This window comes from Eschrichtius robustus, chromosome 15 (genome assembly GCF_028021215.1).
Source record: "Eschrichtius robustus isolate mEscRob2 chromosome 15, mEscRob2.pri, whole genome shotgun sequence".
NCBI classification, from domain to species: Eukaryota; Metazoa; Chordata; class Mammalia; order Artiodactyla; family Eschrichtiidae; genus Eschrichtius; species Eschrichtius robustus.
The window spans coordinates 19416177-19429378 of NC_090838.1; the positions used below are offsets into that span (position 1 = coordinate 19416177).

Genomic DNA, 13202 nt, shown 5'->3' on the forward strand with positions numbered 1-13202 from the left:
TAAAGTCCCCCACTATTATTGTGTTACTGCTGAATTCCCCTTTTATGGCTGTTAGCATTTGCCTTATGTATTGAGGTGCTCCTGTGTTTTGAGTGCATAAATATTTACAATTATTACATCTTCTTCTTGGATTGATCCCTTGATCATCATGTGGTGTCCTTCCTTCTCTCTTGTGACAGTCTTTATTTGAAAGTCTATTTTTTCTGATACGAGTATTGCTACTCTAGCTTTCTTTTGATTTCCATTTGCATGGAATATTTTTCCATCCCCTCACTTTCAGTCTGTATGTGTCCCTAGGTCTGAAGTAGGTCTCTTGTAGACAATGTATATACAGGTCCTGTTTTTGTATCCATTCAGCCAGTCTGTGTCTTTTGGTTGGAGCATTTAATCCATTTACATTTAAGGTAATTATCGATATGTGTGTTCCTGTTACCATTTTCTTAATTGTTTTGGGTTTGTTTTTGTAGGTCTTTTTCTTCTCTTGTGTTTCCTGCCTAGAGAAGTTGCTTTAGCATTTGTTGCAAAGCTGGTCTGGTGGTGCTGAATTTTGTTAGTTTTTGCTTGTCTCTAGAGCTTTTGATTTCTCCATCAAATCTGAATGAGAGCCTTAATGGGTAGAGTAATTTTGGTTGTAGGTTTCTCCCTTTCATCACTTTAAATATATCCTGCCACTCCCTTCTGGCCTGCAGAGTTTCTGCTGAAAGATCAGCTGATAACCTTATGGGGATTCCCTTGTATGTTATTTATTGCTTTTCCCTGCTGCTTTTAATATTTTTTCTTGTATCTAATTTTTTGTTAATTTGGTTCATATGTGTCTCAGCTTGTTTCTCCTTGGGTTTATCCTGTATAGGATGCTCTGTGCTTCCTGGACTTAACTATTTCCTTTCCCATGTTAGGGAAGTTTTTGACTATAATCTCTTCAAATATTTTTTCACACCCTTTCTCTTTTTCTTCTTCTTCTGGGACCCCTATAATTCGAATATTGGTGCATTTAATGTTGTGCCAGAGGTCTCTGAGACTGTCCTCAATTCTTTTCATTCTTTTTTCTTTATTTTGTTCCTCAGCAGTTATTTCCACCATTCTGTCTTCCAGCTCACTTATCTGTTCTTCTTCATCAGTTATTCTGCTGTTGATTCCTTGTAGTATATTTTTAACTTCAGTTATTGTGTTGTTCATCACTGTTTGTTTGTTCTTTAGTTCTTCTAGGTCCTTGTTAAACATTTCTCGTATTTCCTCCATTCTATTTCCGAGATTTTGGATCATCTTTACTGTCATTACTCTGGATTCTTTTTCAGGTAGATTGCCTATTTCCTCTTCATTTATTTGCTCTTGTGGGTTTTTACCTTGCTCCTTTGTCTGCAACGTACTTCTCTGTCTTCTCATTTTGTCTGACTTACTCTGTTTGAGGTCTCCTTTCCGCAGGCTGCAGGGTTGTAGTTCCTCTTGCTTCTGGTGTCTGCCCCCAGTGAGTGAGGTTGGTCCAGTGGCTTGTGTAGGCTTCCTGGTGGGAGGGACTCGTGCCTGTGTTCTGGTGGGTGGAGCTGGATCTTGTCCCTCTGATGGGCAGGGCCACGTCAGGTGGTGTGTTTTGGGGTGTCTGTGGGCTTAGTACAACTTGAGGCAGCCCGTCTGCTGATGGGTGGGATTTTGTTCCTGTCTTGCTTGTTGTTTGGCTTGGGGCGTTCAGCACTGAAGCCTGCAAGCAGTTGGTGGTGGAGCTGGGTCTTGGAGTTGAGATGGAGACCTCCAGGAGAGCTCTTGCCAAGTAATATTTCCTGGGCAAGCAAACAGCAACAAACACAATTAAAAACAAACAAACAAAACCCCAAACAAATGGTAAAAGCAAAACCAAACAAAAACAATAAAAACACACACACATACAAAATAAGAAACAAAAACAGAAAAAAAAATGAGAACAACCAAAGAGCCTCAAAATGAAATCAAACAATTAAAAACAAAATCAACAAAAACAAAAAATAGAAAACAAAAGAAAAGCGGAATGCAAACTGAAGGAAAAAGCAAAGAAAACAAAACAAACACACAAAAATGATTTTTAAAAAATGATTTAAAAAAGATTTTTTTAAAAAAAGATTTTTTTAAAAAATGATTTTAAAAAGATTTTTTTAAAAAAAGATTTTTTTAAAAAATGATTTTAAAAAGATTTTTTTAAAAAAAATCTTTTTGTGCAGCTGCAGAGAAAGATTTTTGTTCCTCTTCCTTAGTCGATCCACCCCTGGGGCTTAGCTGTGGTTTTAGCCTCACCTCTGCATGTGGGCCACCCACAGGAGTCTGCCCCCGAGGCTGCCATGGAGGACTCGGGTCTGCCGTGGTTAGGACAGGGCGTGGAGGTGTCACGACTGCCTGGGTCACGGGGACCCTGGCAGTGACAGGTGTGTGGGAAAGCCAGTGGCTACAGGCACGAGAGATCTGGCCCCAGTGGGAGGCTTTCCTAGCACCTGGTGGCTGGTGCAAGAAGGTCAGCCCTGGTGGGGGCTTTTTCTAGCACCTGGAAGGGCAGGGGCCCAGCACGTGGGGAGAGAGAGGCTGCAGTGGCAGCTCCACCCCCTGTGCATCACTCAGCAGAGGCACCTTGCTTCTATGGCAGTCTGGGTCTCCTCCACAAGCATTCCTGGTTGTGGATTTCCTCCCACCTGTCCCCTTAGACTATCTCCTCGCAGCCAACAGCAGTCCTCCCTGCAGGTTTGCTCTCCAGTCCCCACATTCCAGCTCTCAGCCCCCATGTGCACCGACGGACACACGTCCCAGTCTGGGACGTGGAGGGCTGTGGCGCAGACCATCTGTATAGGTCTGTCCTGTCTGCCACAGACCGGCCATTTCACCCTCCTCCGACAGCCTCAGATGCTCCCCTTCTGTCCCAACTGTTTTCCCCATTGGTGAGGGGGCTTCCCTGGATGCGGGAACCTCTCTTCTGCTTCAGCTCCCCTCCAGGGGCACAGATCCCGTCCCACTTCCTCTCCTCTTCTTTTTCCCTTGTTTCTTTCATCCTGCCCAGTTATGCAGGGATCTTTCTTGTTCTTTCCGGTGTCCAAGGTCTTCTACTAGTGTTCATCTGCTGTTCTGTAAGAATTGTTCCATGTATTCTTGATGCATTTGTGGAGAGAGATGAACTCCATGTCCTCCTACTCCTCCACCATCTTGGTGAATCTGAAATAACTAAGTATTAACATGTTTTAAAAAGCATGATAAACATGTTTGTGTGTGTATATATATGTATAAACACTGCAGAACACAATATGGCAGAGCATTTAAAAGTAGAATACATACACATATAATATATTTATGCATATAGGTATATATGCATTTATACATATGTATGTATGTATATATACATGTATGTTGTGTGTATGTATTCTACTTTTTAAAATTAATTTTTTTATTTTTGGCTGCGTTGGGTCTTCGCTGCTGTGTGCGGGCTTTCTCTAGTTACGGCGAACGGGGGCTACTCTTCGTTGCAGTGCATGGGCTTCTCATTGCAGTGGCTTCTCTTGTTGTGGAGCATGGGCTCTAGGTGCACAGGCTTCAGTAGTTGTGGCACGCGGGCTCAGTAGTTGTGGCTCGCAGGCTCTAGAGTGCAGCCTCAGTAGTTGTGGTGCCCGGGTTTAGTTGCTCCACGGCATATGGGATCTTCCCGGTCCAGGGCTCGAACCCGTGTCCCCTGCATTGGCAGGCAGATTCTTAACCACTGCGCCACCAGAGAAGTCCTGTATTCTACTTTTAAATGCTCTGCCATATTTAGAGTTCAGTAGGCAGAAAATATTTGATAAACGTTAGGAATTGCCAACCTTTTGGCAAATAAACATGGGAAGTAATCTTACTAAACCTGCAATACTAGAACCCGTTAATAATCAATAAAAAGTTTGTGTTACTTTAAAAGGGCCATGCTGTATGTTTATATGTAGAAATATATCTCATTGTTTCCATTTTTCTCTAGTTGATCCACCAAAATCGGCAAGCTATCTTGAACCAGTTTGCAGCAAACGCTCCTGTTGGCATCAATATGAGATCAGGCATGCAGCAGCAAATTACACCTCAGGTAACGTGAGAAAACCAGGCATTGTTAGTACTTCTCTAACCCATAACCCAAACTGTATTTCTTAAAGTGTTGACTTGAGTGTCTTTGAAATGGTCTGTGAACTGATCTTTTAATGATGTTTGTACTGTAGCTTTCTTCTAGAATGAATTTATAATCAACTTGTGATACCCCTTACTGATATTTGATGTAAAGCTGAGGGTTCTTTGTTTCATTTTGTTGTTATTATTGTCATTGCTATTAGGTATCAGGTGACTAAGTAGAAAACTCTTATTGCTGTCCTGATTAGTACCAGTAGTAAGAAGCCTCGGATATGAAACTGTGTGTATGGTACCTGAAACCTGATCAAAACCCAGTCACATTGTTTAGTTATCTTAACTACCTTGTGTTCTCCACTCAGTCTGAGCATCAGCATTTTGTTTTTTATTTGTTTTAACGATCCTTGTGTATGAACCCAGAGCCATTGGAACTAAACATAAAAAGAACGGTGTAGGCTTCTAAGTGTTATCTAGTGCTTCCTCCCTATTTAACTTCTGCACGTACTTTAATATTTTTGCTTCAACCACTTTTTTGTTTTTGGCTGCACCACGCAGCTTGTGGGATCTTAGTTCCCTGACCAGGGATTGAACCCAGACCCACGGCAGTGAAAGCGCCGAGTCCTAACCACTGGACCACCAGGGAATTCCCTCAACCCCTTTTTTTATGGTTTCCCAACAAATTACACAAAAATTTGGGAGATGAGGTATTTTAGAGAGGATTTGAACAAAACACTTCTCCATAAAATGGACCTAGAAGGATTGGGAGCAAATACTAACCAAAAGGATAAATATTGATAGAAACTGCTGTTTAGCAGCAGATGTTGACATCTTCATGGATCCAGACTTGGGTTTCTCTGTCTTAAAAATCTCAGTGGTTAGCTCATGCAAGGGTAATTAGGTTTTAAGGAAACAAGACCCCACTGTTGGAATTCACATAAAGACGAATTCTATCAGGAAGTCATTATGTCACAGTTTCTTCCAGATTAGACTTCATCTGGTTGGCAATTTTCATTTTTATGGAGCTGTATGCTCTAATCAGTTCCTCAACCTGAATGGACATTTTCTGATGAAGGCTTTATTGACATGCCATGTTGCTTTGCAAGTTAGACTAGAAAGTGACTTCAACCTAATTTTACCACTTCTTTCATCATTCATAATATTATGGCTATTAAAACACTTACTCTAATGCCTGGAGCAGTCTTATACTGCAACAATAATATAAGATACCTGGGTTCATTTATTTCTGCTTATTATTTTGTTTCTAATTAATTATTTGCTTTTTAAGTGACTGTTTGGCGTTGGATCCCGGATTTCTGATTCTTCCTTTTTTAATGGTATTTGTAGGTTTTTCTAATTATGAAGATAATGCACATTCATTATAGATAATTTGGAAAATACAGAAAATTAAAATCACCTGTTATCACATTTCATTTAAGTAAAGTGGAATAAATGATCTCCAAGAGAAAAGGGAAAAATAAGTTTCACCATACTAGAAACACAGTGAATTTTTTGGAAATGAAAAAGAAAAAAGTCCCCTAACAACCTAATGCCAGATAAGATAGAAGTCATCAAGCACATTTTATTTCTCTTCTTTATGGTTTTAATGTTTCTCTTAATAGTTTTCATGGCCTATATTGTAATACTAATCAATATATGCTTTCTTAGACTTTTATCAGTCCTGTGTGACTTTAATCTGTAAAATGTACTTATTTTCTCTCCTGTAGCTATTACTTAAGAGGTTTTCTTCCTTTTCTGTTTTAGTTTCCCTTGTACACTGATAATTGCTACATATTCTGTTGCTCCAAGCTACTAGGCTTAATCCTGTAAGCTTTCCAAGTTAGGTGGTAATCAAAATAATATTAGTAAGTGAGGATTTTTTCTCTCTTTTTTAGCCACCCCTGAATGCCCAAATGTTGGCACAGCGCCAGCGGGAGCTGTATAGTCAACAGCACCGACAGAGGCAGCTAATACAGCAGCAAAGAGCCATGCTTATGAGGCAACAAAGCTTTGGGAACAACCTCCCTCCCTCATCTGGACTGCCAGTTCAAATGGGGAACCCCCGTCTTCCTCAGGGTGCTCCGCAGCAATTCCCCTACCCACCAAACTATGGTACAAATCCAGGAACCCCACCTGCTTCTACCAGCCCGTTTTCACAACTGGCAGCAAATCCTGAGGCAACCTTGGCCAACCGCAACAGCATGGTGAACAGAGGCATGACGGGAAACATGGGAGGCCAGTTTGGCACTGGAATCAGTCCTCAGATGCAGCAGAATGTCTTCCAGTACCCAGGATCAGGTATGAGGATTACACCTTTATGTTGCTTTTATAAGTACAGTCGGCCCTCAGCATCCACGGGTTCCGTACCTGTGGATTTAACAACCCCAAATCGAAAATATCCACCCCCCCCAAAAAAAAATTCCAGAAAGTTCCTAAAAGCAAAACTTGAACTGGCTGCACTCTGGGAACTATTTACATTGTATTTACATAGCATTTACATTGTATTAGGTTTTACAAGTAATCTAGAGATGATTTAGTATATGGGAGGATGTGCATAGGTTCTGTTTCTCCATTTTATATAAGGGACTTGAGCATCCATGGATTTTGGTATCCATGAGGGTCCTGGAACCAATCCCCCATGGATACCAAGGGACGACTATACCACATACAGGCTCAGGTCTCTCTTTTCACATGTGTTTCAGTTCACTGACATTGAGGCAATTTGCTGAAGAAGAAAGATGCTGAGGGAGTTCCCTGGTGGCCTAGTGGTTAGGATTCCAGGCTTTCACTGCCGTGGCCTGGGCGAAACTGAGATCATGCAAGCCGCAGGGCGCGGCCAAAAAAAGAAAAGACGCTGGCGTTGGAGTCAGGAGATCCAGGCTCTAGGCTCAGCTCTTGCCACTAAATGGTTGAGTGGTTTGAGGCTTCTCTCTTACATAAAGCTAAGATGATTAAATTAGAGGATCCATAAGGACCTGACACGAAAATTTTTAACATTTTGTCTGCAAAGCATATTCTTACTTTCTTACTTTCTCTCATGGATCCCTATAAGACTCTTATGAGAGTCCATGTCAGACAATGGGTGCAAGTACATTAACTCAAAATTTGCATACAGATGTTTTAAATTATCTTGGAAAATTTTTTTGATAGATTACATAAGGATAATCAGTCTTCACAAATTATCTCAGACTTCTCATTGGTGTCACCACCCTTAGCTGCTTAGGTTGTAAGCTATTCCTCTGAAATATCAGGCAGCTTTCTGGCTTTCAAAAGCTTTGTTCTTTTTTTAATCTTTCATTTGCAGTGTCTCTATCCTATTCCCTTTGTCCTAGGTAATGATATCTTTTTTAAATTTTTCTTCTATCACTTGGAGATTCTAATAGGTAGTGGCAATTAAACACATTTGATTAATCCACCAGGTTCAATTAACTTTGATGCAAAATTAATGGCACATTCCTAGGAAAAAAATTGAAATAAATCCCTTCATTTTATAAATGAAAGAAAAAGTAAATTTTAAGCCTGCTTAAAAATGAATTTCAATGAGAAAGCTGCTGTTTGACCTGAATAAAATGTTGAAGTTATATAGAGATTTTTTTACATGGCAGTATGCTTATCAACTTTGACAGCCAAATCAATTTAGACTTTTCATTCTGGTGGCAACAAGTGCTGAAATCCTTTGACTATTAAATTAAGTATCTAGGGAGACATGTGTCAGAGAGTACCAGAATTCTCTAAGACGTTTTAATCAAAATTATACCACATCAGTTTCTTTGTCCTCAAGACAATGAAGTCATCTTTGGCTGGTTTATATCACTTACACTGTATGTGTGGGCAAGAAAAGTATTATAAATCCATATTTTAATTATAAGATTGTCTGAACAGGAGTGGCCTTCAAAAGAGTTGTATTTTCATGTGCCTTGTGATTTGTATATGCAAAGAATTTGACGAGGTTCCTTCAGTGTATTCCAGCCTACAGAAGTACTTCCTCCAACATTAGAAGACTTATATAGTTGTTTCCCCATTGCTCTTTCAAAATGGCAACTTAGCCAAAACAGCAAATAGATTCTTAGTAGCGTTTATGATACTGATTGCAGAGCCTTAAATCAAAAGATTTATGTCATTCCTTGGGGAAAAAAATAACCACAAATAAGCCAAACATTAATAAATTCTCTTATTAAAAAAATAAGATAAAAATAAGATAAAAAATAAGATAAAATAAGATAAAAACGGTACATCTCAAAAAACTAAAAATACAACTACCATGTGACCCAGCAGTTCTACTACTGGGTATATATCTGAAAAAAACGAAAACACTAATTTGAAAAGATACATGCACCCCAATGTTCACAGCAGCATTATTTACAATAGCCAAGATATGGAAGCAACCGAAGTGTCCATTAACAGATGAATGGGTAAAGAAGCTGTGGTATATATATATACAATGGAATACTACTCAGCCATAAAATAAATGATGATATTTTGACATTTGTAACAACATGGATGGACTTGGAAGATATTTTGCTAAGAGGGAACAAACTGATGGTTACCAGTGGGGAGAGGGAAGTGAGGAGGGGCAAGTTAGGGGTAAGGGATTAAGAGGCACAAACTACTATGTAAAAAATAAATAAGCTACAAGGATATCTTGTGCAACACAGGGAATTTAGCCAATATTTTATAATGATTATAAATGGAATACAACCTTTAAAAATTGTGAATCCTGTGTCGTACACCTGAAACTTATATAGTATTGTACATCAACTATACTTCAATTAAAAATTATTTAACTAATTTAAAAAAATACAAAACAGTACTTCTGTCAATTTTCAGTCATGCTCTTTAACGCTTCATCTCTGGAAAGCCAAGAAAGGATGACTTCTATCCACTCCTGTTTCTTGACTAAGCCTCCTAGAGAGGCAGTACTCCAAAACCCCATTTCCTATGAAGTTGACAAGATTTCCTTCAGCATTTTGGGTCTAGTCTTTAATCTCTTGCAAGTCATATAGAACACAGTGATCGAGATAATGAGTGGGTAGAGCTTCCTTCTTCTCCAGACAGTACAACCAGATGTGTTACTACCCATTGTAAGTGCTCTATCTGGTACCCGGATTTTTCTTCCAGTCCAACTTTTGATTGACAAAAAGTGCTTTTCACAAAATAAGATTTTTTTTTATAAAGTATCTGTACTACAAACAAACCCCAGAAGCTAGGTACAGTGGAGAGAGTAGTAGTTTTATCCAGTTGCAGTTTGAAATGAAATGGCAGAGCTTTCAGGTCTTCCATGAAAAAACAAAAGCACAGGGGGAAAATTGTTTTTCTGGAGAGTATAAGAACATTTAAAGGTTCAGTAGTTTAAATTTCTTCCGTTGCTCTAAGTTATAAACTTGCACTATCATGGTCAGCAACCTGGTAGAAAGCTGCAAGACCAGGTTTTGTGTTGGTACAAGTTCAAGTTCTGGAGAAATTCCAACCTTTTCAAATCAAGCCTTCTCCAAGAAACAAAAAAACAAAAACCACCACATGTTTTTATAAATAAAGTTTTATTGGAACACATCCATGCTCATTAGTTTACATACAGTCTACAGCTGGCTTCACACGGTAGAGTTAAGTAGTTCTTACAGAAATGTTATGGCCTGCAAAACTGAAAATATTTACTATCTGGCCCTTTGCAGAAAAAGTTGGCTAATCCCTGTGTTAATTAATGATAGTAAAACCAAAGGATGAATAAAGTAGCTTTGCTTTAGTCCTTTGCTTTGGCATCTTTCAACTTAATATAGACCCAGAGTAAACGAAGGAACATGTAGGTCATAATAATGACAGCGTATGCTTTCTTTTATTTCTGAAAACAGAAAGTTATTGTAGACTATCATGCCATGATGATGAGTGCACAAGAACAGAATTAGACATTTAAGATTTATTTTATACTATGGTAATATTCAAATAAAATATGAGGGAAATTTAAAAAGAAATTTTTTGTACCTATTTCATGAATTCCTTGGAGCCAATCCAGAGCTCCCTCTTCTGTGAACTACAGTAAACATGCTACTCCGCTCACTCCTCCTGAGTGATGTCATCTACTCCTGTGGCTTCAATGACTTCTACATGCTGATGACTTTCTTCTCTATATCTAAACCAGATCTCTCAGCTCATGTGAGAGACATACCTGAATTTTCTACCAGCACCCAAACTTGTCCAGAGCTAGGCTCATCAACTCCATTTCCCCTTCCCTCCATGCCTCAATGTTCCAGTTTAACAAACCTCTCAAGTTCCAAGAAAGAATACATACCTTGCTCTCTTCTACTTCTAGGCTTTTGTGTTTTCTGTATCCTTTGTCTAAAATGTCCTTCCCTCACCTGTCTCATTCCTGTTCCTCCCTCCCCTCAAAGATATCTCCTCTGGGAAGCCCTCCCTGACACTCCCAATCATAAGTACTCACCACTCTGTCTTTTTTTTTTTCTTAAAGTATGCTGGGGTTTTTTAAAATTTTTATTCACTTACTGGCTACGTTGGGTCTTTGTTGCTGCACGTGGGCTTTCTCTAGTTGTAGCAAGCAGGGGCTACTCTTCGTTGTGGTGCGCGGGCTTCTCATTGCGGTGGCTTCTCTTGTTGCAGAGCATGGGCTCTAGGCACGCAGGCTTCAGTAGTTGTGGCTCGCGGGCTCTAGAGCGCAGGCTCAGTAGTTGTGGCCCATGGCTTAGTTGCTCCGCAGCATGTGGGATCTTCCCAGACCAGGGATCGCACCCATGTCCCCTGCATTGGCAGGCGGATTCTTAACCACTGCGCCACCAGGGAAGCCCCACCCTCTCTTAGAGCCACTTGTTCATCAGCTGCCTTTCTTTTTAAACAGCAAGTTCCTTGAGAGAGCTAAGTGTGACCTTTTAAATCTTTGTTTCTCAAGTGCTTAGCACAGTGGTCTGGTGGGAAGAGTAGATGCTCAATGAATCTTTTAATGGAAAAATGAATCCTAATTCTAGTTGCTGCTGCCAGGTGGCTGTGGTGAAATTTATGGTCCAGCAGGGAGACTTAACATAATCAAAGATAGAACTGTAGAATTTTTAAACTAGAAGAAAGAAAATTGTCTGGTCCAAGGAATCCAAGGTCCAGTGCAGTGGCAGAACTGGGGCCAGAACTCTACCCCTCCAAATTCATTATTCACAGACTGGTTCTTTATACTAAAACTAGGTCATCTGATAAGGAAAACATGGGCAGTTAGAATGTGAAATGAGGCCAGAAAAAAATGCCAAAAAGCATGCTGGGACTTCCCTGGTGGCACAGTGGATAGGAGTCTGCCTGTCAGTGCAGGGGACACGGGTTCAATCCCTGGTCTGGGAAGACCCCACATGCTGCAGAGCAACTAAACCTGTGCGCCACAACTACTGAGCCTGTGTTCTAGATCCCAGGAGCCACAACTGCTGAGCCCACGAGCCACAACTGCTGAGCCTGCATGCTACAACTACTGAAGCCCATGCACCTAGAGCCTGTACTCCACAACAGGGAAAGCCACCGCAATGAGAAGGCTGCACACCACAACGAAGAGTAGCCCCCGCTCGCCGCAACTAGAGAAAGCCTGCGTGCAGCAATGAAGACCCAATGCAGCCAAAAATAAATAAATAAATTTATTTAAAAAAAAAAAAAAGCATGTTGATGTACTTGAAGTCTTATTTATTAACTTTGATCCCATAGAATAATAGCCAGAATGTGATAAGTATCTTCCCCTCTCACATATATATTTTTCCTGAAATTATTTGATCATAAATAAGATTAAAAATGCATTAGGAACAGATAAGTATTTTTTAAAGATCATAACCAAAATAGTTAAAAGTTAAAATGTAGAATTAATGCAAAGACAGGCAATATAAAAATGAAGATGATGGGGGGGAACCCACCCTCTAGAGTCATAAATGAAAAAAATAATTTCTCCATATATTCTAAGTCAAAATTATTTACCAGAGATTAAATTACATATGGAGGAAGCAGCAAGGAGAACAATATGTAGCTTTTTTTTTTTTTTTAATAAATTTATTTATTTTATTTTTGGCTGTGCTGGGTCTTCAGTTGCTGCACGCCAGCTTTCTCTAGTTGCGGCGAGCGGGGGCTACTCTTCGTTGTGGTGCACAGGCTTCTCATTGTGGTGGCTTCTCTTGTTGCAGAGCACAGGCTCTAAGCACATGGGCTTCAGTAGTTGCAGCACCCAGGCTCAGTAGGCTCAGTAGTTGTGGCTTGTGGGCCCTAGAGCACAGGCTCAGTAGTTGTGGTGCACGGGCTTAGTTGCTCCGCGGCATGTGGGATCTTCCCAGACCAGGGCTCGAACCTGTGTCCCCTGCATTGGCAGGCGGATTCTTAACCACTGCGCCACCAGGGAAGTCCCTGTAGCTTTATTTATATAAATTTTACTAAGAAAACAAGTAGCTAAACATTTAGTGAAAGAAAAAAATATAGAAAGTCTACAGTTGGCTCAACTTTCACAGAAAATTTTAAATATTTTAAAAACTGTAGCCTATAAAAAACAAAAGTGAATACTTTAACTACATATCTGGCTAGTTTAACCAAACAGAAAAAAGAGAAAAGTCATTGTATTAATAATAACAGAACACAAAATATACCGGAATCTACAATTATGTTTACAAGGAGACATTAAGGGCATAGAGACATACTTACGATATAATGATAAGGGAAAGAAGCAAGCCACAAAGTTAATGCAATATTTCATAGAGGAAGATTTGAAGGAATTATACTAAATTATGGGTAATCACATTATGATATTCTTTTTTCTGCACCTTTATAACTTTCTTTACCTCAACAGTATTTAACTGTGAAATGTATTTTGTCAGGAAAAAAATAAAAAATACAAAGTGCTAGCATAACAGAAAACATAAAAAGAAGCCTATTTTTACCTTTTAAATTTTTATGGACTTCCACTTTGGGTCAAGATGGAATAACAGGGACAAGATTTATTCTTCCATCTGAAGCAAACAAAAAATTGAGCAATAGTTGTAGAAATTGTCCAGACTGTGATGCGGGAAGGGGGAATCCAACAGGAGCGTGTGATTTCCTATAGTTGAGGCAATGGCACTTAGAGTCTGGGAAAGCCAAGGCAGGTAGAGGTTTTAGGGCACAGA

The 13202-nt window shown here is 39.7% G+C and overlaps 1 protein-coding gene across 10 annotated transcripts in view; it reads left to right on the forward strand.

Moving 5' to 3' along the window:
* The window catches only part of NCOA1 (nuclear receptor coactivator 1), a 264345-nt gene that overhangs the window by 230749 nt on the left and 20394 nt on the right, over window positions 1-13202 (forward strand). For all 10 annotated transcript variants that reach the window (XM_068564107.1, XM_068564108.1, XM_068564105.1 and 7 more), the window contains 2 exons: window positions 3953-4054; window positions 5982-6384. In XM_068564107.1, the coding sequence (XP_068420208.1) occupies window positions 3953-4054; window positions 5982-6384 (505 nt within the window). The remainder of the gene's footprint in view (window positions 1-3952; window positions 4055-5981; window positions 6385-13202) is intronic.